Here is a 26,517-nt window from a genome sequence, read left to right as displayed (position 1 = left end):
AAAAAAAAGAGAAAGTTGCTGAAGAGCCTAGGAGACTTTAAGTGTGAGAGGAGGTAATGCTAAACTGACAAGTCAAGGAAGCATATGTATTTGTATTTAAGCAAACCCACAGTTACTTATGGATATGAACCAAGTGCGTCTCAAGGCAAAATTACTTCTGCCACTAAGATCGGACTAGCAGGACACCTATGTAATTTAAATACCACTTTCAGAAGCTTTCAAGACAAACTTTTCAGTAAAATAAGCATTCCAAAATAACTTACCCAGGATTATTTATTAAAATTATTAATAACACTCATGAACTTTGAATTCCCTTTGAATCTTTGTCAAGACTTATATATCAGACAACCGCTCTGCTTGCAAACTAGAAGCACTTTGGCTTTTCATGCCTGAGTGGCACTAGGTCAGGAAGAGGTTAATGTGTGGAAACACAAAATGGATTTGGCAAGAAGGAAGAAGAGGAAACACTGCGCTTCAGCTGACAAAGATGACAATTCAGCACATGAAAACATCAGCTATTTTCTTTCTAGGCAACAAGGGAAGTGCACTGCTATATGCTCCATACCTTGGCAAACTGAATGAACACTACAATTTTTAGAAAACATGGAAGGAAATATGAGAATCATTTCTCAATACAGTATGGGATTTGGGTGAGGTGGTATCCAGTAAGGATCTGGAAATCTCCTTTTTATCCCTCAGTTACAAAACTATTTTAAACACGGTGCGAAGGAAACAGTTATTCCCATCCTGTTCCATAGCTGACCCATAAATTAAGACCTGAGGTGTCAATTTACCCTCAAGAATCTTTTGTTGCAATTTAATTTACTTGTCCTCCTAGGTAATCCTGGTGTCACCTTACTGTTTAATATTGCAAGGTATTGACAAAAGAAATGCTGATTCATGCAAGTAAGATTTTGCTCTAATGTATTCATGTGAAAACAAATGAGCCTGTACCATTATATGATTCTTCCTCTTGCTCAGATCTCAATTCAGCCCTGACAGAATTTCAGATGGGGTGAGTGAATCCTGCACAACCCCTGCAGAAGTTTTTCCTCAGTCATGGGCCAAGGAACAAATTTGATTTCAAATAAAAGCTTCATCCTCAGTGCACTAAGAATTGTCCTTGGAGTATAAAAGGGCACAACTACTTACAGAATGAAGTAGAGCTGCCTCTGAAAATATGGAATCTGTTTAGCTTGTTTCCTATTCATACAGCACGTTCTGCTCCATAGGTACATATTTGCTGTGGCTTAATCCTGATTAAGTTTTATATTCTAATCCAGCATTACTTATCCTCGCTATTCATTGATACTGGGCTTGATTGCCTGGGCTGCAAACCCCTTTAGCCACCTGAAACCAGCCTGTTTTGCAGGAGGAAGTAATACAACCTCTTATTGTGTAGCATGGTCAAACCTTAAAGTTCAATACCAACTCACCTTTCCTTCATGCCAGTGTTTCCAGGACTTTTCCATAATTGATTCCCATTTAACTACTACGCATTGAAAACAATCCGCTGTTTGCTCTTCCTGCATGCAGAGACCCTCACCCTTTGCAGATGGCTGTGGTGCCAAACCATTCCGTTCAGTTAAGCAAGTACAAGGTGATGCCATCACAACATGGTGCTGCATGGCCAGAGGTTCGATCCTTCTTGAAGTCTAGTGATCGTTCAATCACAGTGCGGTAAAAAGACTCATAAGTTTGGAAGAAGCACCTGAAAACATCTACCTAAGAACATTTTCAAAAATCTTCCAGAAGAGAAGCCCAAGCAATGTCAGCCTCAACACCACAAGATGTCTCTTGCAAGGTCAAGATCTCTGTTTGCAACCCACCTCAATGCCACCACTGCAAGGAGACACTTGATAGCTGGTATCGCCCTCACCAACAAACCCAGCAGAACATACAGGAGGTTTTTGAGCTAGAATTTTCAGTGCAGGCACAGAAGAGGGATTCTGATGACTATGAGAACAGAGTAGCAGAATAAACTAAACTGACAGACAAAAGTGTTTTGGGGGACATTCTGGAACCCACTCCAAGGATTTGTACAACCATGGGCATGGGAGGAAATCATCAAGAAAGGGAAGAAGCATTTTGCTAACTGTACAGTACCAGTTACTGAACAATCAAATATGTGGAACAAAGCAACATGGCAAATATCACCAGGTCCTCATGATGATACAGAGAAGAGGGGGTTTTTCATTCATTCCAGCAATGAAACATTGCAGTCTCTTTCAGTGTCTTCACAGAACCATTTTGAGTGACTCCGGATGCAGGCTCATCCAGAACAGAGAGAAACTGAAAGAGGAGGAGGAAGAGGACAGAGAGCAAGCAGGGGAAAAGGACTGGTTTCCAGTATTTGGAGTAGAATGGGCAGAAATTTCTCTGGGCACAGGGTGAGAAGGCTGACAACTATGCTCAGTGCCTTGTTCTACCTCTGCCACATGATCTCCCCATAGACAGAGACATCACAAAGGACTTAACCCCAGCATCGAAATCCCATCTCCCAAAGCCAACTAGCACTTCGGATACACTCACTATGCCCACAGAATCACAGAGTGGTTGTGGTTAGAAGGGACCTCTGGAGATCATCCAGTCCAACCCACCTGCTCAAGCAGGGTCACCAGAGCAGATCACACAGGAAGGTGTCCAGGTGGGTTTGAATGTCTCCAGAGAAGGAGACTCCACAGCCTCTCTGGGCAGCCTGTTCCAGGCTCTGGCACCTCAAAGTCAAGAAGTTTCTCCTCATGTTCAGATGGAACCTCCTGTGCTTCAGTCTGTTCCCGTTGCCCCTCATCCTGTCATTGGGCACCACTGAACAGAGTCTGGTCCATCCTCTTGACACCCATTCTTGAGATATTTATAAACATTGATGAGATCCCCTCTTGGCTTCTCTTCTCCAGCTGAACAGAGCTTTTACACAGACGAGTACCTTGACTACGCACCAAGCAGACGAGCCCAAAATGCCACATCCATTTTACTCTTTCCTACCTCAATTTCTACTGATTTGGGTCAGTTTAGGATGCAGCACTTTATAAAAAATACAAACCAAAGGATAAAGAACAGCGTGGAATAATTTAGTGCTGATGCTTGCAGACACGCTTCATTTATTTTGGATGATTTAATCATATAGGGAGATACATCATGTGAAACTAGCATTTTCCTCGCTAGCTACTAGTATTTAAAGTTAGCGTTGCAGAAGCCACTGAACATTTATTCAGGTGAACTCATGTATGTAATGAAGTTGCCTTTAGCAACTCTCCCTGGCTCCTGGGCCCCCTGTGACTACACTACCTAAAGTTTACATTTATTTTTCTCTGATCATCACAGCTGGGGAGGATTTTAAAACTTTAAACTAGAACACCTTGCAGCCTGCATTAAGCACAGTGCTAACAGCCCAAACAAAGAGGCAAAAGCAGCAAGAGGTTTATTGTAATACCGGTATTTTCCAAGCTCTTATCGAGCAAAGCGTTTAATCTAATGTATTACATTTAATGAAGAGTCAGGAACTTGTACTGCAAATAACAGATCAGATATAATTGGAATTTGTTCCACACCACTAGCCTACATATATCAATAAAAACAATAATCACATTGGATTTTGGGCTCACTTCATTTGCATTTCTTAATTTAGTGTTTAACTAATTTAACAATAGTAATGATTTAATTCAAATTAAAATGTAAGGAAAATAAAACAATTTTAAAAAGCCATTAAAGATTTCATTAAGTTCCATCTAAATTAATATTAGCTTTCTTAATATTTTCAGTAAATGATTTTTTCTCTCACCACTGAAACAAACATGAAGTTTCCTCTGTGCAGTCAAGCTTTAGACAAACCTTGTTAGATTTATTGGTATTATTTCAAGCAACTAATTAATATACATTGGAGTTATTTAGAGGAAAAGCACAAAAAATGGCAGGAAAATGGATGAAGCTGTTTTTAAAACACTGCATTCGACTTAGATAATTGTTCTTTGAGCCTTTTATGTGGAGCTCTTAGGCATACACTATCCATTAGATCACATTTCCCATACATTTGCGGTATTGCTCTAAGCATCAGACACACATGAGTTACTCAAGCCACAACAGTTTTACAAGACATTTTCCTGCATCTCCGCATGTCACTCGCACATGAGTGACTACTCAGACAAAAGAACGCATTTCAGCAATATGCCACTTATAACAACTAAAAGGCTTCTGGACGTCTCCGATCTTGCCTCCCATCCTCTAAATGATACAGAAAACCTATTTGTATGATAGAGGCACTACTATATATATATATAGATATAGTGTGAGCGTGCGTATGTATAAATGAAAACTTTATATATAAAACCAGTAGAATACAACACATCCTTCCTCAGTCCTCAACATAGTTTTGCTTTTGCAGTTTCCTGGCACATGCAGCTGATTTTGGGGTGTTGGATGTGCCATCAGGTGGATGCACAGAGGAGGCAGATGCAAGAATTCAAACTGAGGCCTCTAATCTGGACCTACTCACTCTTACCAGTTTAATCCCTTGGTTAAAATGAAAAACAGTTAAAGGCCAATGCCTCTGAGGAGCTATCTGGCTCATTTTCAAGCACATAACAAGGGCTAGAAATGAGGGTTGTAGTCCTGCACTCTCCTGGTTCTCATAATTAACCTTTCCACATGCAAATGGTAACACAGAAATGAACAGGAATGCCCTTGCAGTCATTACACTGGCCCAGGTCAGATTTAAAATTCGTATTGACCTGTATCACAGCTCATAGCAGCTACTGTAGCTGGAAGAATTTATTAATATATTTAAGTAATTAATAAAAAAAAATGAATTAAAAACCCCAAAATAAACATGAAGCTACTAGGTCCTGCAATTTACTTAAAAACAAAATTCCACCTTTTCAAATAGATATGCCAGGAATTTTTTATGCTCATGTGCCTGTGGCTTCAGATGTTCACCTGCATTTCAGAGGGTATCAGGGTTTTATGTTCACAGACAAAATCAGGTATGAAATACAAAGCTTTGTATCATTTCTTCTGCAGCACAAGTGTTCGCTTGCAGGTAAACTTAAATCATTTAACTACAAGTGCACTTAATTTGAAGAGATTATTTAAGCAGCTCTCCACTCGTACATTTGTATTACCATTATAATTAGAACTACTTCAAAATAACAACAAGTTCATTTTTGACCAGAATAAACACAAAGGAACAAGATCAAGAGCATCTTGAGTGAAGAGGGTGAATGCTTTTGAAAATATCCTTTAAAATCCCTCCAGCTCTGTGACCAGTGAGCACCTTCATTCCAATAGTACTCACAGGGCTGCTACAACACAGGCTAATATATGACATTATTTTCTGCTAGTTTGTATGTTTTAAGTTGGCCACTGAGAAGACTGAAATACATCACTGATTTGTAACAATGCTGAGTGCTCTCCAGCTTTCCAGAATTACTTATTGAGACGCATAAAAGGAAATTGCTATGTACAGATAAATACTGACATTTAGCTGGTCCATAATAAATACCAGCAATGGAGAGGGAAGGAACTGAGCGACACAATCCTGAAAACACACAGGAGGCACAAAGATGTGTTGGAATAAAGTCCCCAGACGCCTTCCTTCAGCACATGGATACCTCTAGGATCCAAAGCTCTATAAAAACAAAGCCCATATTTCAAATGTAATAGAAATTATCTTAATCTGCTGAAAACAAGACATGAGAATACTCTGAAGAAAGCTGCTATCAACGATGAAGTCCATTGACTAAATAGGTAAGTACGCTGGAACTTTGCCTGCCAACTTTAGGCTCAGGAAATGGAATGCACATCCAAGTCAGTTCACTTACCAAAATAATCATGTCATTTGATACTACTTCTGTAATGAATATATACTGCTTAGTAGTGTTACCTTTGTGCATAAACACATAATGCAAAGCAACAATATTAACAAACATCTTCTAGTGGAGTTTTTCAGACAGAGCATCCAGCTCATCCAAACTTGGAGGCAGCCACTTCTTGCACTGTCACTGCAAAAGTGGAAATAATAAAAGTGAGCAGATTCATATTTTAGAAAGACACCAGCTGGTATCAACAGACAGGGGCTAATTGAACTTTCATCCACCAGAACTTCTGAAAACTTGATTATGCATTTCAGAAGAATCAACTGAGTTTTCACATGGAAGTGAACTATTAGGTCACATTTGAACATTTCAGATAAAGCTTGACAAGTGCAGTTAGCTGCAGTAGAGGTATCCTCTAAAGAACTATCTCACTTTGAGATACTATCAAAAATAAAATCATCACATACCCACCCTTGGCTTGTATGTATATCCATAATTGAATTTTTAATTTCAATCTTTTGGAAAGGTCTTGAAATTTCTTACTAAGCTTCAAATGTGGCCAAAAGGAAGATAAAGACTTTAAAATCAACCAAAGAGGTAGAGAAGAGGCCGTTTTCCAACCCACTCTCTACTTGAGCAGTAACTGATGTACAACGCTCAGCACGGACTCCTGAGTTTAGTTTTACTTTAAGTCTGTCTGATGCTGTACAATCACTGTAAGTGAAGCTGGAAAAAGACAATTGCAGATTTTAGCAAACCTTATCTTTGTGTTCTTTCATCCATTCTTTAGATTTTCCAACTTGGAAAAGTACATCACTGATGAGCTGAACACCATTGTAAGAGACCATCAAGTCCAGCCTTTTGAATGTTAAAGAGAAAAATCATATCAGCGTCCAGAAGCTGGGATCGGGAATTTCATGTCACCTACCATATCATTAAGGGACTTAATTCCGTGGGTGCTCTAATCTCACTCATCCATACATCTAATTTTTCTACTTCAGATCAGTCCTGTCATTGATCCCAAATTCCAGCCTCCAAGTGCAAAGCCAAACAACTTCTGTTCTCACAAAGACAGAACTTTAGAAGTACACACTGCACTTGAAGCTGATTTTTCATGAACTTCTCATCCTTTGCCACCCTTTACTCTTGGACTAAACTGACATTATGAAAGCCTAGGGGCTGAGACCTGTCATTTTGTATGTGCCATGCATACATTTGCTAGTGTATAAATCAGACACATCACATACAGGCTAAATAACATCACAGTTTAAAGGCAGAAAAACAAATATCCTTCATGTGCATTCTTGAAAACCACAGGCCAGAAATAAGAAAAAAAGCTGCCCAAATTAATTCTTTCATGTCTGAAGAGAATTAAAGCTACACAAGTAGACTGAAATTCCCCTTGTACACAGACGTGTGAACTTTTACTCAGTTTTCACTTAAACAAGAAACATGGAAGGTGGATTTTTTTTCCCCCTAGATCATCAGAATAAGCACTGAATAGCTGTTCTCTGGAAATCCAGGCCTGGATGGAACCAAAGATTTAGATATTTAAAAATGTTTTAAAACTTAGGCAATACCCTCTTTGAAACTAAGACAAATCTGTGTTGCCTAATCTCATGTAATAAATAGAATCACCACTAAAAAAATAAATCACTGTACATGGAGGAAAATAGAGCAGGTAAGGAAAGAATTGACTTAGCTAATAGAACTCCTGTTAACACTGAAAAACCTCCGGTGTGGGCTGATGTAGCTGAAAACATTGAGACACTCAGTGCTCAGAACTGATGCATAATGTGAGATGTGTAAGAGAGGCTGAATCACCTTAAACCAGCAAAAGAAAAGGGAAAGACAGCTGGAAAGACTGGGGAATCTTGGCGGAGCTGACTGGAGTTCACTAACAGGCCTGTCACATTGGAGCAATGGAAATGAAAATACAGAAAGACATGGGAAGAAAGATTTTAAATAATAAATTTGTAGCATTTGACTAAGCGTCAACTAAGGTAAATGTAGTATTTTACGAGCACAATGATCATCACAACGGGGCATCATTTACAACAATGCCAGAAGTGGCTCTTGGTATAAATGATTAATACAAAGCAATGTATTTTATATATATAGCTGTGAATCAGATGAGCTTCCTAGCAATGGCATCTCTTACAGATTCCTATGTGTCTGAGACAGAACGGACCACGATGATGCTTTGAACTCACCCTTCTGTGACATGAATTCTCTTTGGACCAGAGGGACTGTTTTTAGAGAAAACAAACGAAAACATTGTTCTTAAAACTGCAAGTGCTAAAGAATTCACTGCACCACTGTCAATTGCTGCACTGCTTGAGTTCATTTTCTGTTAAAAATCTGCACCTTGCTTGTCATTTGAGGTTTGCCCACTTCAGCTTCCAGTTACCGAACCATAATGTTTGTCTGTAAGGCCCAAGAGTCCTATACTGTCAAGCCTCCCTGCCACAAGAAAGTACTTATAGACTGCAATCATGTCATTCCCTTGCTAATCTAAATGGATTTAAAACTATAGATCAGTCTCAAAAAACAAGTGATAAAAGGAGATGTATCAGATAACCCAACTGATCTCCAAGCCCCCAGCTTCTAGAGATCCATGAAGCTCTAACAAAACCAGCCAGCTGACAGCTTGACTGTTTTTCTGAATACAGCTTGAACAGTACATCCACTGAAAGAGTCATAAACAATCTCTCCTAAGATAAGGGCACAGGAATTGAACCATTTACATACTCGGTCTTTTGCTGACCAAACATTAAAAGTGATTGTTCGAACAATGACAACATTTTATCATTGTGTCAGGAAAGAAAGACAGATAGTACCCCTTCCAATCTTTTTATTAACTCTTCAGAGTTTCTGTCTTCATTGTGTTTCCTGTATATGTATAACAACAATAACACAAAATAAAAGCAAGACAATAGCCACTGCATGAAAAATTCTAGAGCACGTAAGCAGCTTCCTTATAGCACATTAGGTCATTTCCTTCAGAGACATTTTATCTAACCCCCTAAAAATTATTTAAACTAATACTGTACTCTCCTGAGCCAAGCAATAATAAAAAGCCCTTTTTGTAAAACACTTGGTCAGGGAATTTATTATGAGCTAACCAACCTTTCCCTCCAGATCACTGGCTTAAAACCAAGTCTTGCTTGATCGTGCCTAGAAGGCTCTGCTACGTGATAAAAGTCTGATGCTCTGTGGGAAATACGAGGGGATACAGTCAAGTTCTTGGCAAGGCCTTGCCCGTCTCACACTGGCACTCTTATCAGCCAGAAGTTTCATCAGAAAACACAAATATCCTCTGCAGCAGAATCACTGGCTTATCTGTGAGGAAGATCCTGCCCTTTGATGAATTTGAAAGTACTTCTTGAGTCAACACTCCTCCCTCAAAAATATAGGCTTAAAATTCTAATGGCAAGGGTGGTATTTATGGTGTGTTTGTACCACATAACAATCGGTATGCTCTGCTCCATCACTGTTCGTATATGTTCCACTCTGATTGTTACCACTATTCACTATTATTCTAAACAGAGAACTTCAACCTCACATCAAGAGCACTATCCTCTAATTATTTTTAAACTGTTTTCCCTCACTTGCTGAAGCACAAGGCCCCTAACAAAGCCGTCACCCTCATGCTGCCAAAACACTATCAGAACTCTCAGCAGCAAACAGCAAGAGAAGCACGGAGCCAACACAACATTTTAACATTGATTTCTCTAAGAAATTTAAATCCCGCAGGGCACAAACATCAATTTAATCTGGATGCAACTACAAAATGGCCTCACAGTGTTCCTTATCTCAGCCAAAACATGGCTACAACTGGAAAAGAAACACAGCGGTGAAGGTAAAGGGGATGGACGGAACAAGGACCCCAACATTCCTGATAATTCATAAGAATTTTGGAGACTACAATGACAGAAACCAGTCAGCCAAAGACAACAACCAGCAGAAAAACCCATCTCTTGGTCTGATACAAAGCCATACCCAGGGTGTTGCAAGGACTGGTGTCATCCAGCCTTGCCAAACCAGACAGTCACTTCATCCTCCAACAGACCAACACGTCACTGTGAAGCAGCAGCCTCATGTCTCACCTTCAGGTTTCTGTGCCTCATCATGGCAAGGCAAATGATGAAATACAACCCCTAGTTGATATTTTCTGAGCTCCCCTCACTCTGTCAGATTGCCTTTCCAAGTAGACAAAGAGTCACACATTATTACTACCTTCAACCTGCCAGAAAGAGCATCAGAAGAAAACACCATCTTAAGAAAATGTGGCACCTTGGAGATTTTTCTCGTATAATCTCCCACTGGGTTCTTCAGAAAATATGAGTTCCCACTCTGGTCCCTGTCAGACCCCAGCATGCTCTGGCATTTCCCTTTTTTCCTCATGCTGCAGGACTGCTGTTTTGTTTAAGAACACATCTCACGCAGAATCACAGACTTAGGGACTGGAAGGGACCAATCCCCCCATGGAGCAGGAACACCCAGATGAGGTTACACAGGAAGGTGTCCAGGTAGATTGGAATGTCTGCAGAGAAGGAGACTCCACAACCTCCCTGGGCAGCCTGTTCCAGGCTCTGGCACCCTCACTGAGAAGAAGTTTCTTCTCATATTTAAGTGGAACCTCCTGTGTTACAGTTTGTACCCATTGCCCCTTGTCCTATCATTGGTTGTCACCAAGAAGAGCCTGGCTCCATCCTCCTGACACTCACCCTTTATATGTCTGTAAACATTAATGAGATCACCCCTCAGTCTCCTCCAAATTAAAGAGCCCCAGCCCCCTCAGCCTTTCCTCACACGGGAGATGCTCCACTCCCTTCAGCATCTTTGTTGCCCTGCGCTGGACTCTCTCCAGCAGTTCCCTGTCCTGCTGGAACTGAGGGGCCACAACTGGACACAATATTCCAGGTGTGGTCTCACCAGGGCAGAGCAGAGTGGCAGGAGAACCTCTCTGACCTACTGACCACCCCCCTTCTAACCCACCCCAAGCACCATTGGCTTCCTGGCCACAAGGGCCCAGTGCTGGCTCATGGTCACCCTGCTGTCCCCAGGACCCCCAGGTCCCTTTCCCCTATGCTGCTCTCTAACAGATCATTCCCCAACTTACACTGGAACCTGGGGCTGTTCCTGCCCAGATGCAAGACTCTACACTTGCCCTTATCTCATTGTATAATAAATCCAACCAGAAAGATGTAGTTTCACACATTTGAAACACTGACAACATGTAACACTTAAGGAAAAAAATCAGCTCATTCTTACACTAGTGCAAAGCCACTTCTGCATCATCCCAGCCAGTACTTCAGCACTAAGGACAGCCAGGAGAATTCAGAGAACCAACATTATTTGCACGTGATGGATTTATGTGCGTAAGAAACTGTAAATTACATAATAAACACAGACGCGGGATTTTATGGACAAAGCTTGCGCTTGTAAAATTTGGCACCTTCTATCCATCTCCCCGCCTCCGCTGATGACACTTAGGTGGCAGAATCAGATTGCTAAAGGTATCAATGTGACACGAACAGCCCATCAGGCAACTGGAATACCATGAACCCACTGACAGGCACAACAACGTGCAGGCAGAAAGCCCTGTTCAAAGCTCACAGCTTCAACACAGACCCCAGCCCAGATAATCAGCCAACCTACAAGGCAGGATTTATTAATTGCTCTTGCAGTCCCACAAAAGCTTATTTAACACAATTCTAGCACACGCCTGACCCAGTATATATAGATTAGTGCTCCGATTACCATTGACATGAAGGTTTCTACACTGTAGATCAGCACAACACTTAAATATCTATTGAGTACACATGCGATCAACACCAGAACCCTCACTTGTGTGCTTCAGCACACAAAACATACATCATGGCAATATTCGCTTCACCCATAAGCAGGCAGGGGGGTGGATTTTGCTCCCCAAAATAATCAGTTTTGTGGGTGTTCACAGGGTCCAAGCAAGGACCACTACAACATTCTCTAGTCAGCGTCAATATGAATTTTAGGATTGCTTGGCCAGGAATAGAAGGAACTCTGAAGTGATCATAGAGATTATTAAAGTACATCCCGGCAGATCAGTCTGAACCACTGACAGCTTTATAACTGCTGTGATCACCTGTGTCACTGAGCTGCAGGCGCTGTCATTTCTCTATAAAGTTGCCATGAGTTTGACTTCAGAGGCCTCAAATCACGCAGTAAGCATGTCTGTATGACCAGCCTCCAAACCCCAGTTGTGAATTCAGCTTTCAAAAGGGGATGGCTGCGAGCAGAAACAGGAAGTGACAAAACAGAAGGTGTTTATGATACAATCAAAATCCAGGAAAATAAAGGCAGAACAGCAAATCTTCACCTTATCTACATGAATCTCTGAATCGGAGGATGTAAACAATAGGGACAGACCAAACTTTACTTGTTTGTCTCTAGATCACAACGCTCTATCCGCCCCTTAAGGACATAAGCAAAACAGGATACAGGGTGTTACTGAATGATTTCCCCTGAAACCTGATCGAGAAAGATTAGAGCAATTAGAACAGAGTGACACACACTTTTAAAACCCTTAAATCACAATTAATGTAAGGTTTAACTTTTCTCCTCAGGATCATGTGGTGACTCTGTGCCATTTTCCAAACAGGGCTGACACACACATCCCAGCCTCAAAGAAGAAAATCACAAGAGAGAGTCCCCTGCCCTCTACTGGCACACAGGCTGCACAAACCTATGCACAAGCACAACCAGCATCTGAAAAGCTGCTTTAAGGGTTTAACTATTTATATTAGATCTATAATGTACCAGACACACCAAACCAAGAACAGAACCTCACACATAAAACACCCTTTCAGCACCGTTGAGCTTCTTCCTGCAGAGCTACCTAGACCAAGGATTCAAAACACTGCTCCTAGCAAGATAATACATTCATTAACCGAAAGTAAATTCTAAGGGATTATCTAATGTTTGTCATGTTCACAGTGCGTAGCCAAGAATCGTATGTGACAGACTATTTTACAGAATTCTCTTTGACGGCCGCTGCTGCTTTGCAGATTACAGCCATCCAGGCTGCGTTTGGCCCAAGAAGAGAGCGGCAGGTTCACGCCTCTGCCAAAACGATTTTCCAGCACCTTGGTGCCAGAGCCAAGGAAACTGTCAGCCAGGTTTCTGACTCATTTGCACCACTGAGACGGCACCACACAAACCTCAGGATACCGTAGCAAAGCATTTGTTGTGACTGGCCATGTCATTGTGTAACTCTGCAGATGTTGTGAGCAGTTATCACTGTATTCTGCCATTGGTGTGAACAACAAAAACAACCCAAAAAGCCAAGATTTACACTGCTGTGATTATATTTCTGAATGTAAATCAGCTTGATTGCTGAAAAATATCACAATAAGTTCTCCATGTAGATAAGGCCTAAAAGGAATTGAATAAACGCTATGGTCTTGACTATTTACTTCATCCAAAAGATAAATAAGCTTTTAAATCACATTAAAAACAAAAAAGCAGCCTGAAAAACAGCAGCTATTGAACAAGAGAAGGTCTGGAAATACCAGAGTAATTCCCACAATGCTCCTCCATGCCCTGAGACGCATTCAGAACACACCCTGTTTTCAGAGCTGTCACACAACAAATGCAGACCTAAGCCTGCCATCACTACACAAATAACAGAATATGACATTTAAATAATACCACCAAGGAAAAGTGGGAGATGCGTACAGCCTACACTACGCACAGCAGTTATTTTTTAAAGCAACTCATCTGTTACCAAATAGCTAAAAGACCCTTGGGATGCAACAAAACAAAAGCATACAGGGTTCCAAGGAATCTACAGGAACACAACACAATCATACTCATCTTCTTTTTACTGTAGACACCTGCAGCATAAAAAAAAACAACAAAAAACCCACCCACAGTTTTTAACACTTATTAAGCCACATCCTCAAGCTGCTTGGCCTAAACATATTTACAGACAATTTCTACCTATTTTTTTCTTTATCAGAGTTGTCTGATAGTATAAATAGTCAAACACCAGAGTGCAAGAAGAGCTAAGTCCTGACATCTACAGAATGCAAAAGTATCCTCTTCAGCCATGGGCTTTATAGGTCAAGCTTTTGGTGCAACAGAATGAAGAATAAACAGGTATTTTAAACACTGTCTCCATAAATAACCTCCCCAAATAAATATGGTTTCAAGTATATAAGAAAATATATAGCAGGAAAACCTTTACAGCATAAATTGATAAGGTGGTGTCAGCAAGCCTTGTGATTTGTTCCAGTATCTCTATTTTCTCAACTTTCAGCTCCTGAAGTTCTGTCTTAAAAATAAAAAATACATAAGTTCTGTCTTTCCTAACTAGTGATAAAAGCCTGGAGGCTGGAGTTAAGCAATGGCTTGTAACGGAGGAGGTCTGCAGTGGCTTGTAAAGATCAAGATGTAAATAAAAAGTATTTAAAAAAATAAAACATTGGTTAAAAACCCTCAAGATGATTTGGTTTTTTATAAGATGCCAGTGGCTGACACACCGACAGAAAATGCCAATAAAACATCTTACCAACTTGCCTGTACTCTTTTTGTAAAAGTGCACAGCTAGTAACAATCTGATCCCACTTCTATAGGCCAAATACTGGCTGATTTTTTTTGGTTCCAATGTGCTAAAAACTATTCATATTATAAATTCTAGGGAGCAGGATCTATTGCTTCCTAAATCACAGAGAGGGAAAGGGCTTCCGCTCTATGAGAAAACAGAGGTAAAGAGGTAAGTGACCAGCTTATCCAGGAACCAAATATAGATTTCAGATTTTCTGAGTTCCAGTTTTCTACTCTAGGCAGAAAGCTCGTCTTCTTTTCACTTAACAAGCTACTGAAGCCCTAACTCTTATTTAAAAATTGACAATGCAGCTCAGTAACAATGAAACAGCAAGAATACTTGAAAAAGAAGTCACCTTAAAGTTAAACCATTGCTCTTTCTATAGTCATCATCTGCAAAAACTTGCCTTCAACACACCATCAATATGTTTTTGCAAGAGGCTCATTTAGAATACATACCAATTTCTGCATCCACCAGGCAGGACAAGAATCACAATACTGCCGTTACTGTTGGAACTCCTACCTTTGTGGTTTTGAGCTCTAGTGCCATTAGTTCTGCAGCTTTTTCATGACACTTACTGACTTTATATCCCAGCTTTTCAGCATGAATCCTCTTGGCCATGAACTGCCCTTCAATCAGCGCTCGTATTTCCACCTCCTTCGGAAAGTCTGAAACCTGTATCAAAGAGGGAACGTGCTGAGTTAACAAGCGCTGTACACAGTGCGCAATGCCAAGCTGGAGACTAATTAAAAACACAAGACAGATTTATAATTAATTAATTATCCTTGTCTTCACCCCGAAGTCTGCTTTCAACTAGGCCCAGTTCTTCACTCAAACACACGAGATGGACCTAAAGACTCATGAGAGAGAATGCAACCCATAACCTCAGCACTGGTGGCAAATCCATCAAACTTGAAATCAATGCACGATAAGAGGTTCTGGCACAAGTCGTAAACTCTTCTCTATGCACTTCTAAGCACCAAAGGCTGCTTAAGAATCAATATCTCAAAAATATAATAATAAAGCAAGTAGATAACATTCAGATGCATTAAGCAATGTCACGAAAGTGAAGCTGTGTAGTCTTTTCATTAATTAATTTAGTTGCTGTATATAACGTTTTTCTGTCCTTTCGTCAACCAGACAATGGGAAAGGCAACAGAAACAGGAAACTATTGAACTGCAAACAAATACAAAGAATCTTGCATAAAAAGTTGAGTTTTTCCATGCACTACAATAAGTGCCTGCAACTTGTATAACAGCTAGAAGTGATTAAGTGTTCATTGAAACAGCAAACATTGAAGAGACCAGTGCTACTCTGCAAACACAAGATAGCATCTGTCTCTGTTCACCTAGATGAGGTCTAATCGACCAGGAGTCATGATTGATCAAAGACATCTGTTGATGTACCACCCAGAAAGCCAGACTTTAAACAACATCCATTCCTCAAAAGAAAGAAGAGATACAAAGAACTTTTCTTTCTATAGCATAATTTCTAATTTAATTCCAATTGGACTTGAGCCTGTGTTTACTTACATAGCACTACATGGCTTGTAGGTTACTCCAAAACACACAGGGCAGCCAAATGAGATCTTGTCTTTACATCCACATTCAGAGCAAGATAAAAGACATAATACAGCCTGAAGTTTCAACACATCCTTATCTCTGTGTCTGAAACTTAGAAGATGGAGACTAAGTCATGTAAGTGCACTAAACTCTCAGTAAGCTTAAAGTTAATCCTGTTTCAAAAATAGCGTTGGTTTCAGTAAATCCACATTTTCCAGTAAAGGAAATATATCCTAAAAAAAATACCATATAAGTTCTAGTTCAGACTTTACACTGTAGACACTCTCAAGCTACAGACCAAATACTTCCTGGCAAAAATCATCCCAGGGACTTGCATCAATAAATGAAACTTGAAAGCAAGTATCTCAGATTAAAAAAAGCAAAGATAATGGCAAAGATTTCAAGCCTTGGCAGTACTTCCTCAAGGTTCGAGATGTTAACTAGATTATCACTACCTTTTGGTTGTCTCTGTTGAATCTGTGAATCCCAACTGCTTCAGGAGTAATTTCCATCACATCAAAGTAGAAACCTGCATCAAGGAACATTACAGAGTGTCAAGCTTGCTCCTAGCCCAAAGTTGGAATCTTATTTTAGCACACAGCTAAAATGATAATAAATGTTTGTCACGTATTTCGAAAGACATTTGAGTCACCACACAGCCTGTTTCTTAACTATTTTCAGTCCAGACTTTCATCGCAGTTAACTGCTTTCAGTTTACAAAAATTTGGGTCTTAAAGCACGTCTGGCTCTAGGCATCCAAACAACACAAACTAAAAGCCTATAAAAGAGCACATGTTCACCAGAACATGAACAAGCAAGTAATGTAGATAATATAGAATACATCTCAGAAAGTTTCGGTATGTCACATGTAAGGGTGAAATAAAAAAAAATATATATAAATAAAAGGGTAAATTAGTAAGAAGAGTACAGGAATGCTGGAACACTTCATGCACTAGATTAGATTTCATGAGTTTATTAGAGAACATCAGGTATTCTACATCATGAAACAGAGCTGGTCTCTGAATAGTTTTGAAACTGAAGAAACCCAGTAATGCTTCATAGACAGCCAGACAAAAACCATGAAGATTTCTTTTGTGTTGACAGCAAGAAAGGTCCGTCAGAAAAGATATTCAAAAAAGGAGACAAAAAAAAAAGGACTGAAAAACTGAAGAGAATAGCTAAGAAAGTAAGGAGAGTTTCTAAGGTTCAGATCTTCAGAATAAGAGTATTCTGTCCTAGCAGCCCTATTAATATTAGCCAAAATCACAAAAATAGTACCATGCTTTAGCACATATGGTCTAAAAAGACAAACATTCTGCAAACCTGCCAGTAAGCAACACTGTGGGTTACAGATCCGCAGGGATTGTATATCCCAACACTTCCTTTCTGAACTTGGTCCACCTTGAATCTGGCAGATGCTCCAGGAGCATCTTCTCACACTACGGCAAACGGGTGACAAAAGTGACTGTGCCTCATCAGCGACTTCCTTGCTCTGCTTCCCTCAGGAGCTCAGATTACCAATAAATATTACTGTATTTTTACATGTATACTACAGCTTCAAGTAACCCAGAGGTTATCCAAACATGCAGCTTATTGAGCGTGACTTTCACCAAACATCCATTTTTGCAGGGGACAGATGTTTGGGTGACTTCGGAGTTTTGGAATAACTTCTTCCCACTTTCTGAAACACCTGAATTGATTTGCCTTTTAGTGAAAAGAGATTCTTGGTCATTTTAATACCCTGCAGAGACTGGATTTTAGAAGCTCTGTCTATTAAAATGAAACCAGTGCTCACCTCACAGTGTCAAGAAGCTATCTTAAATTCTCTTTCCTAAGGAATTAAGTCTTCTGTAGCTTAAATATCTACATTAATAAAATTGGCTACTTACAGGTTTTTTTATATCCATTTTAATCATATCAGTTCAGATCTAGTATGATTGCAATGATTTCAAATCCAGCTCTCCAACAGTTAATCCTTCATCTTGCTTACAAGTATGTTCACCCCTAAATACCTTATTTTGGAGCTATATACTACACCAGTGAAAGGTTAAACTGTGGGAAAGAAAACTCAAAACTTTGAATACATGGATTTATTAATATTTAAGATATTTCCAACATCATTTTTTTGATCCCATTCACTTAGCATAAAGCAGGAAAAACAAGGATGAAATGACACTGTGACAGAAAATGGGGAAAAATGCAGGAAATCTAGACACCATTTGAAATTACTGCCTTGTTCACAGGCACTGAACAAGATTCTAGAGTATTGTTTAGAGAATGAAACCAAAGATTGAGGAAGAAATAGTATGTAGAAACTTAACCCACTTGGTTTGAGTCTTCAGCAAAAAAGAAAAACTTTAATAAAAGCCTCCTTCAGAAATCACTGGTTTTAAACCTTCTATGGCTAAGATGCTACTATTGCCCTCTCAATGACCAAAAGAGCCCCATAAATGTCATTTTCTTATTTACTGAATATTGAAGAAAATAGTATCATGATACTTAGGTTGCCAACAGAGCATTTCTAAGTACACATTAGGAATTTCCCTTGCTCTAGTTAGCTTAATTCTTGGTCTTTATCATGACACAAGTAAAAAGTAGGTACAGCTCACACAAAACCATGTGTCTAAGCAAACCCTGGAACTCCCAGCCCTGCTAAGGCTCATACCCAAGTTTCCATTGTTTCCAGCAACCGTAGATGATAAAGCTTTGGAGAATTCATCCCAGGAACCTGAAGCACAGTCATCTCTGATCTTCTCTCTCATCAGAGAACCATTCTTGAAACTGAAACACACAAACATACCATATGCATTTTCCAAAACATTTAGCTCTAAATTTTTAGAGAAATTTGTTGTTTTACTCAATATTGGAGTTTATTGCATCAGCTGAATACAGCTGGGCAAGCTAAAATATACGATCATTTCCTCATTATGGAAAGAGTTGCAGAGGTAGAAAACTAGACAGGAGAGAAAACAAACACTACAGGACGTTTTGAGGAATGCAGCACAGAGATGCTGGTATGCATCTTTCCAGAGAGCAAGCTTAGACCCAGCTTGGCAGGCCATGCTAAACCCAAGTTATCTCTGAACAGAGTTCAGCCCACTGCCTGACTAACTGTGGTCTCCTGAAGCTCAAAGCGCTGGAGAACACATGGTACACACTGGTGGAACAGCAGAATCACAGGCTGGTTGGAGTTGGAAGGGACCTCTGGAGATCATCCAGTCCAACCCACCTGCTCAAGCAGGGTCACCAGAGCAGATCACGCAGGAATGTGTCCAGGTGGGTTTGAATGTCTCCAGAGGAGGACACTCCACAACCTCTCTGGGCAGCCTGTTCCAGGGCTCTGGCACCTCAAAGTAAAGAAGTTTCTCCTCATATTCAAATGGAACCTCCCATGTTTCAGTCTGTGCCCGTTGCCCCTCATCCTGTCATTGGGCACCACTGAAAAGAGTCTGGTCCATCCTCTTTATATCCACCCTGGTCCAGAGCCAGCAAACCGTGCTGTCAAATATGCATCCGTTCAGTGTTTGTCTTTGTACCCTTTATGCAGTCACCTCCTTTGCTTTCTCCGTGAATGTAACACTCCTGCAAAATACTGCAGCACTGGACTCAGACCCTGAGGAACACCCTCCAGCACAGAGAGTTGTCAAAGCAACTCAGCAGGAAAAACACAGAAAAATCCAGAAAGAGGGCAAGGAAATCATTAAACTTGCTCAGCAGCTGAAGTTACTCGAGTCTTCTGTGCAAATACTCTGCCTGGTTGCTCAGGTACTCTTTTCTACTAACTCAGGTAAGTCTCCTAACTCCAGGGAACAGGAACTCCTTTATAACTGCACGGCTACAGAAATACTTTGTGTTCTGAAAGGCAGCTTTGGCCTTTTGCAATGTTAAGCTGCAGCAAAAGAATGTCAGTATAACAGTTATTTAGAAAAACACCTCTGCATCTCCTTTCTTATGACAAGCAGGTTGTTTATATAGCTCTTCCACATAGTAAAAGTGGGAAAAACAACAAGTGAAGAGAAACTTGAACGCAAAACTTCAAAAACAACCAACTTCTGGAAAATCATACAAGGAAACCCAGTAACTTGTACTTGACATCGAGCTTTTAACTCAACTTCACAAGCACTGTTGCCATTGTCAGCTACAGCATCTTTTTACTGTACAGGTGAGACTCCACAGTTAAAGAGCAGATTTGAGCTTTGCTGAAGTTACAAGCACCTACAATCCAGCAGATTTAGACAAAAAGTTTATCTGTATAAGGCTTATAAATATTTGCCTAAGCACTATGACCTGTTTCGGAAGTTTTTGTCCTGAATGCAGTGACTCAGTGAGGGAAAACAACTTCAGGCCATCTTTCTACCTACTAGGATAGTGAGGAGCCAAACAGTTCCCAAATCCCAGCTGCCAAAAGCTACCAGGAGGGTCATTCTCTTAGCTGGGTTTCTGGAGATCTCTGTCTTTTCCACATGCACAGCCTAATACATCCCTGAGCTGCACTGATTACACTCCTCTACAAAAAGAGGGAATCTCTACCTGCTCCGTTATGTTCCCTCTGGACTACTAGAAGAGCACAGAAGTTCTACAGCCTGGTCAAGCTTCTGACATTTCACATTATTATATTTCAGAAAATTGTTATTCCTGTACATTAAATGTATTATTATGCCTTAGGTTCATAGTGAATTGGCTCTACGTATATGTAACATAATTTCAGCTTTTTATTGCCATGAGAATTTATTCTCTGCAACTCTGCACTTCCAGTTAGTCAAATTAAACAGTAGGAATGATATAACATTGATGCAAATATTTCAGCAGTAGATTGCCATATACTGTACAGAATGTGGAGTGTTCTATTCATTATCATTTTACAAAAGAAATAAAAAACGCTAACGCAGAGAAAGAAATATATGTTATCGATCCCAGATGTGCAAAAAAGAAATGATATTACCATAAAAGTGCCATATATGCTTGAGAATCAACAGGATTGCAGAGGATATGACCTTCTAAGGCAGGAGTTGGTTCTTGGATCCACAAAAACAATGTGTCACTTGTGCCAAGGCTGATCTGAAGGGGGGAAAAAATAACTGAAGCGTTATCACAATGTGCATGGAAAGCAATACAGAAATTAAATTAAACCCATTTGTTATTACCACTAATTGTTTTTAAATTACACATTAAGTCAATTGGATTCGTGTTGAAGCTAGCTCTGACTTGGGTTGCCACGTCACTGAAATACATCCTAGATGGAGATGTAGGTTTTAATGTCTGGAGCATTACTTAAAAATAGACATAAGAGTTTACTTAAAATATTTCAGGCAGCTTACAGATTGATAGAAATAAAGCAAGCGTGAATTCAATAAACAGAAAATCAACACTAGCAGATAAATTTAACCGATCACCTACAGTTGATATTTTGTGTATTTCACTTACTTGGGGGTACGGACAGTTTCTGGGAGTAAGTTTTGACTTACTGCGATGTCTCCTTCTTGAAGTCTCATCCCTGCCAATGATGCTGAAAGCAAAGGGTCAGAATACCAGAAAAAAGTTAGCTCTTTTGACTCAATTACAGCATGCTGCATGAGACATCATACTACAACACGTTCACCATCTCAAAGTACAACATAAATGGCAAATACGCCCACGTTTACCTTGGCCTATACACTGTAAAAGATGGGCAAAGCATTTGGGCAAGAGAATGATTTTTAACAGAATCAAAATGCCCAAGACAAAAGACAGAACCACATAATTCTCTAATATTTTGTGTATTTGGGGTTTAAATATAGTGGATCCTCGCTTAACGACATACTTCAAAGGAGAAACCTCCCTCTTACATCAGGCTACTCACATTTATCAGACTAAGCTGGATTTGAATCTCTGGATGAAAAATTGGATTTTTGGGAAATGCAGTGTTTAAACATCTCCAGAATATGAATGTAAAACAACCAACCAACCAAAACCACTTGTGTATGCTACTGTAATACAGATATTTTATTTTCACAGTCTTAAGAAACTTTGCTCTACACTGAAACAGTCTCCAGGATTCCAAAAAACTGAACCCTAAATTAACACCTTCCTTTATACTGAGATCAGTCTGACAAAAGGGCAGCTCTAATTCTTAACAGAAAGCCTATGAGGTCCATCTCCACCTTTTTGCTTGAAAAGATGCAAGAGCAATTTCAAGTTCATATTTTCTAAGTTTAAACGTTAGCAATTCATAGTAAGAATAGCCCCTGAGGGGCAGGCAACCCAAAGTGGAAGTTATCAAGAAGCAAATTAAGTCACCTCTACTACTATGCAAAAGAGAATTCATTTGTCAGCCCCAGTTTATGCAAGATGTCTGTATCTCAGAAGAACCAGTGATGGAAGGCTGTTGCAAAAAGGTATTAATGCTGATAAACACCATATTCTTTCACTGTATAGGGAGCATCTGAAAATCAATGAGATTGATTTGGAGTTTTCGTACATACATAATCATATTCACTGAATCTTATACATTTAAATCATCTCACCTGGATTGTCTCCTGTAAATGCTACTACTTTACAGTCTGGGCTAAACCCATAACGCTGACTGTAATATGGAGAAATGGGCCCCTAAGGAAAGAAAGAGAGAGGAAAAAGAAGTCTCAAAAAATGGAAAATAATCTCACCATGTATGACACAATGTGTTGTAACATAGAACTGATAAAACCTGCAGCATCTGTAAAAATAATTTCTGTGTATTTAAGGTAGGAATGAATATTTTAACAATTTTGAATCTCATTTCTTTTGTTGTTGAGAGCCTCACAGAAATACCCTCACATTAGATTTTGAAAGAGGTTAAGTAAATAGCAGCATTTTAGCTCTGAGTCTCTCTCCAGTTATTCACATCAAGTAACATAAAACACATCCATCTATTTTGCACACATACATGAATATTAATATATAGAAATTAGAAATTCAATGCAAACATAAGAGGAAACACAACATTAATATACATCACAACATCAAATTCTGGAATATGACCCCTATTATTTTAGGGGTCAAGAACAGTATTGTTTTAAGTCACATTTGATAGTCATAGAGAAAAATCAGAAGAAAACTATCCATAAAAAACAGAAGGACATCTATAAGGATTATTTCTCCATTACAGAAGATTGGCACCAAATTCAGATGGATATTTACACTGTCTTACACGTGCACCAGCTAAAGCAATAGCTCTTTCTGCACTGGGTAGTAAGACTAAATTCATTTATGAGATGTGCGGCTTGATTTGATTTCACCATTATGCTACATGAACTGAGGAGCTTTAAATATCCCAAATTATTCACAGAGATTACCTGATTAACTTCACAAACAGTTTAAAACCAGGTCACTGTCAAGAAATGCAAATGTTGAGCTCTGTTTCTGCAGTAAAAAACACTGCACGATTCTGCAGTGACCAGGTGTCTGTGGGCATGAGGAGCGACCTCAAAGATTCTTATCACTGGATCATTTACCAAAACTTTTCTCATCATGCAAGAACCCAAAGTGATCAATTATGAAAGCTACGGCAAACAGCAGTTTTCAAAGGCTTCTGTTTCTGCTCTGGCATAGACATTCACGACACACCTGGAAATAGGAAATCCAGCAGCGTAGCTCTGACGATAACTGTACCTGTGCACACACAAATACACTCCAAGAAGGTGCTATTAGCAGAACTCTCAGCACAAAGTCCTATTTGCTGCTTACAACTCTTTCTAGAAAGGTACATACCAGGACTGAATGGGACGGCACAGGGCATCCTAGTTTCTCCTCTAACCCAGGCGCACAAGCATCAAGGCAGGATGTCGACCACGCTTTTTCCCAAATGTGCAGCAAGTTCATACCAGAACCTACGAGACAGATCAGAACAAGAGGTATACAGCATTAAACACAAGACACTACTGTATCAGAAAATTCCACCTTGTTGCAGGCAACAGAAGATTTAAGGATGCGTATTTTTGAGTTATAAGAGAATGGCTCCAGCTCTTCTAAGCATAAAAGACACTGATGATTCAGTCTTTGGAAAGCATGCACCTGTGAAGGTAACAGAAAAAGGCTTCTCTGATGCACAATGCACTGGACAATGCAGTTATTACCAAATTAAAAGCAAAAGGAAGAACTCCCCATCAACTCCTCCCCAAATTTTCAATCTCAGACAAAAACTTCACTAGAACTATCTAAAGGTGATGCAGCAATGTCACTCGAAGGTGTGTGATGCTCACCTGAGGCCTAACAATGAAGAAATTCCCCCTCTGGTGCTGTGGCTTTACACTAATCCTATCTTTGAGTATCACATAAGAATCTAAATCCATGCTAACATTTCTCTATATTAATGTTTCCTTCTTCAGAAATTACAAAGTAAGGGCTTAAAAGTAAAAAAAAACCAACCAAACAAACAAACCAACCACAAAGGCAAGAAGTCAAATTGGAAGAGACCCTCAGGATCATTGAGTTCAACCATAACCTGACTCCAGCACTAAACCATGTCCCTAAGAAACTCGTCTAAGCACCTTTTAAACCCCTCCAGGGATGGTGACTCCACCACTGCCCTGGGCAGCCTGTTCCAATGCCCAACAACCCTTTCTGGGAAGACATTTTTCCTAATATTCAATCTAAATCTCCCCTGGCACAACTTGAAGCCATTTCCTCTTGTCCCAAAACTGAACACAGGATTTGAGGTTTGGCCTCACCAGCATTGAGTACAGTGGCACAATCACTTCTCTAGTCCTGCTGGCCACACTATTCCTGATACAAGCCAGGATGCTGTCAGCCTTTTTGGCTACCTGGGCACACACTGGCTTATGTTCAGCCACTGTCAATCAACACCCCCAGATCCCTTTCCCCAGGGACTTTCAAGCCGCTCTTCCCCAAGCCTGTAGTGCTGCCTGAGGTTGTTGTGACCCAAGTGCAGGACCTGCAGGACTTGGCCTTGTTAAACCTCATCCAGTTGGCCTCAGCTCAACGATCCAGCTGGTCCAGATCCCTCTGTAGAGCTTTCCTGTCCTCCAGCAGATCAACACTCCTGCCCAATTTGGTGTCATCTGCAAACTTACTGAGGGTGCACTCACTCCCCTCATCCAGATCATTGATAAAGAGATTAAATAGAACTGGACCCAATGCTGAGTCCTGGGGGGAACACCACTCATAACCATCCGCCAACTGGATTTGGCTCCATTCACCACAAATGATTCTATCATTCTAAATGAACCCACTCTATCACCTGCCAGCAGCCTTTTTCACATAGACTTGATAATGAATTCAATAAAATTTACAAATAAAGTATCTATTTGAGCAGTCCAATCCTAAGCAGCATCAGCAAGCTCTGGACCTAAAGTATTACAGTGTGATAAACAGAAAGTGTTGCACACCCCAGCAGAGACACTGGAATAACCCAAGCCAAACTGTAGGATATCTGGGTTACACTTAAGATATAAAATATAATTAAATGTATTAAATTTAAATGACTCATTTCAGGCAAATTAAACACACATTACACACTTTTATTTGGCCTATGATGCAACAGCAGGAATTTGACAGAGCAAAAAGTGCAACGTGCCTCCCACAGACAAAAGGTGCATTTCCCTTTTCTGCTCTCAAAATCACTACCACCCACCGAAAAGGAAAGATGGGAAGATTTACTCAGCTTCTCCCAGTTCCCTACATGAAACCACTCTTAAATTCAGCCAGACCCTTATTCCAGGGTTAAACTGAGTCCTCCCAGGATAAACTGAGCCCAACGTCACTATCTGCACCTCCTGGAGGCACCGGGTGTGAGCAGCTTCGTGTCTGAAGCTCTCGGGCATAACAAGGCTTTCTATGAGTAAATATATAAATCTAAAAGTTTTCCTGGAAAATTCCCAAATTTAAAGGATCAAGAACTCCTTCGCTAAATTAAATTAACCAGTAAGCAACAGAAACGCTAAATAAATAGAAATTTGACTAGAGAAAGGTTAGTTGTTATTTTCTGTGTTTGTTTGTTTTTAAATCATTCCCTCCTCCACAGCAAGACTAGAGAAATATTTAACCAGGATCCTCCAATCCTTTCTGCATAAAACAGGAAAAGCACTGACCTTTATATCTGAAAAGGTCTACGTTTTTATTATATAGAAGCAACACTTCAGTTTATTGACTGGTTGATATAGTTGCGCAAAGACTTTAAATATGCCCTGAGAAAAGAGAGATGAGCTAATTTACCCCACTCTCAGAAACTCATTTAAAAGATGTGAAACAACTATTTTACAAGAACTATTAATCTGTTGCCCTGGATTCATCCCATCCAGCTGCGGGCACTTCAACGAGAATCGCTATCACAGTATCACAGTATGTTTGGGATTGGAAGGGACCTCAAAAGATCATCCAGTCCAATCCCCCTGCTGGAGCAGGAACACCCAGATGAGGTTACACAGGAAGGTGTCCAGGTGGGTTTTGAATGTCTGCAGTGAAGGAGACTCCACAACCCCCCTGGGCAGCCTGGGCCAGGCTCTGCCACCCTCACTGAGAAGAAGTTTCTTCTCAAATTTAAATGGAACCTCTTGTGTTCCAGCTTGATCCCATTAC

General features: G+C 40.1%; 1 protein-coding gene across 1 annotated transcript in view; it reads right to left on the bottom strand.

Moving 5' to 3' along the window:
• Positions 1–26,517, bottom strand: part of XYLB (xylulokinase) — a gene marked incomplete at its 5' end in the record, with an annotated part of 86,373 nt that overhangs the window by 42,648 nt on the left and 17,208 nt on the right. The window contains 7 exons of the mRNA XM_080338707.1: positions 14,982–15,078; positions 16,422–16,495; positions 18,632–18,747; positions 20,909–21,024; positions 21,432–21,472; positions 22,470–22,551; positions 23,692–23,810. Coding sequence (XP_080194833.1) covers positions 14,982–15,078; positions 16,422–16,495; positions 18,632–18,747; positions 20,909–21,024; positions 21,432–21,472; positions 22,470–22,551; positions 23,692–23,810 — 645 coding nt within the window. The remainder of the gene's footprint in view (positions 1–14,981; positions 15,079–16,421; positions 16,496–18,631; positions 18,748–20,908; positions 21,025–21,431; positions 21,473–22,469; positions 22,552–23,691; positions 23,811–26,517) is intronic.

The sequence above is a fragment of the Nesoenas mayeri genome (genome assembly GCF_963082525.1).
Source record: "Nesoenas mayeri genome assembly, chromosome: 2".
Lineage (NCBI taxonomy): Eukaryota > Metazoa > Chordata > Aves > Columbiformes > Columbidae > Nesoenas > Nesoenas mayeri.
The sequence above is the reverse complement of the archived record's forward strand: the minus strand, read 5'-3'. Positions and strand labels throughout refer to the sequence as shown.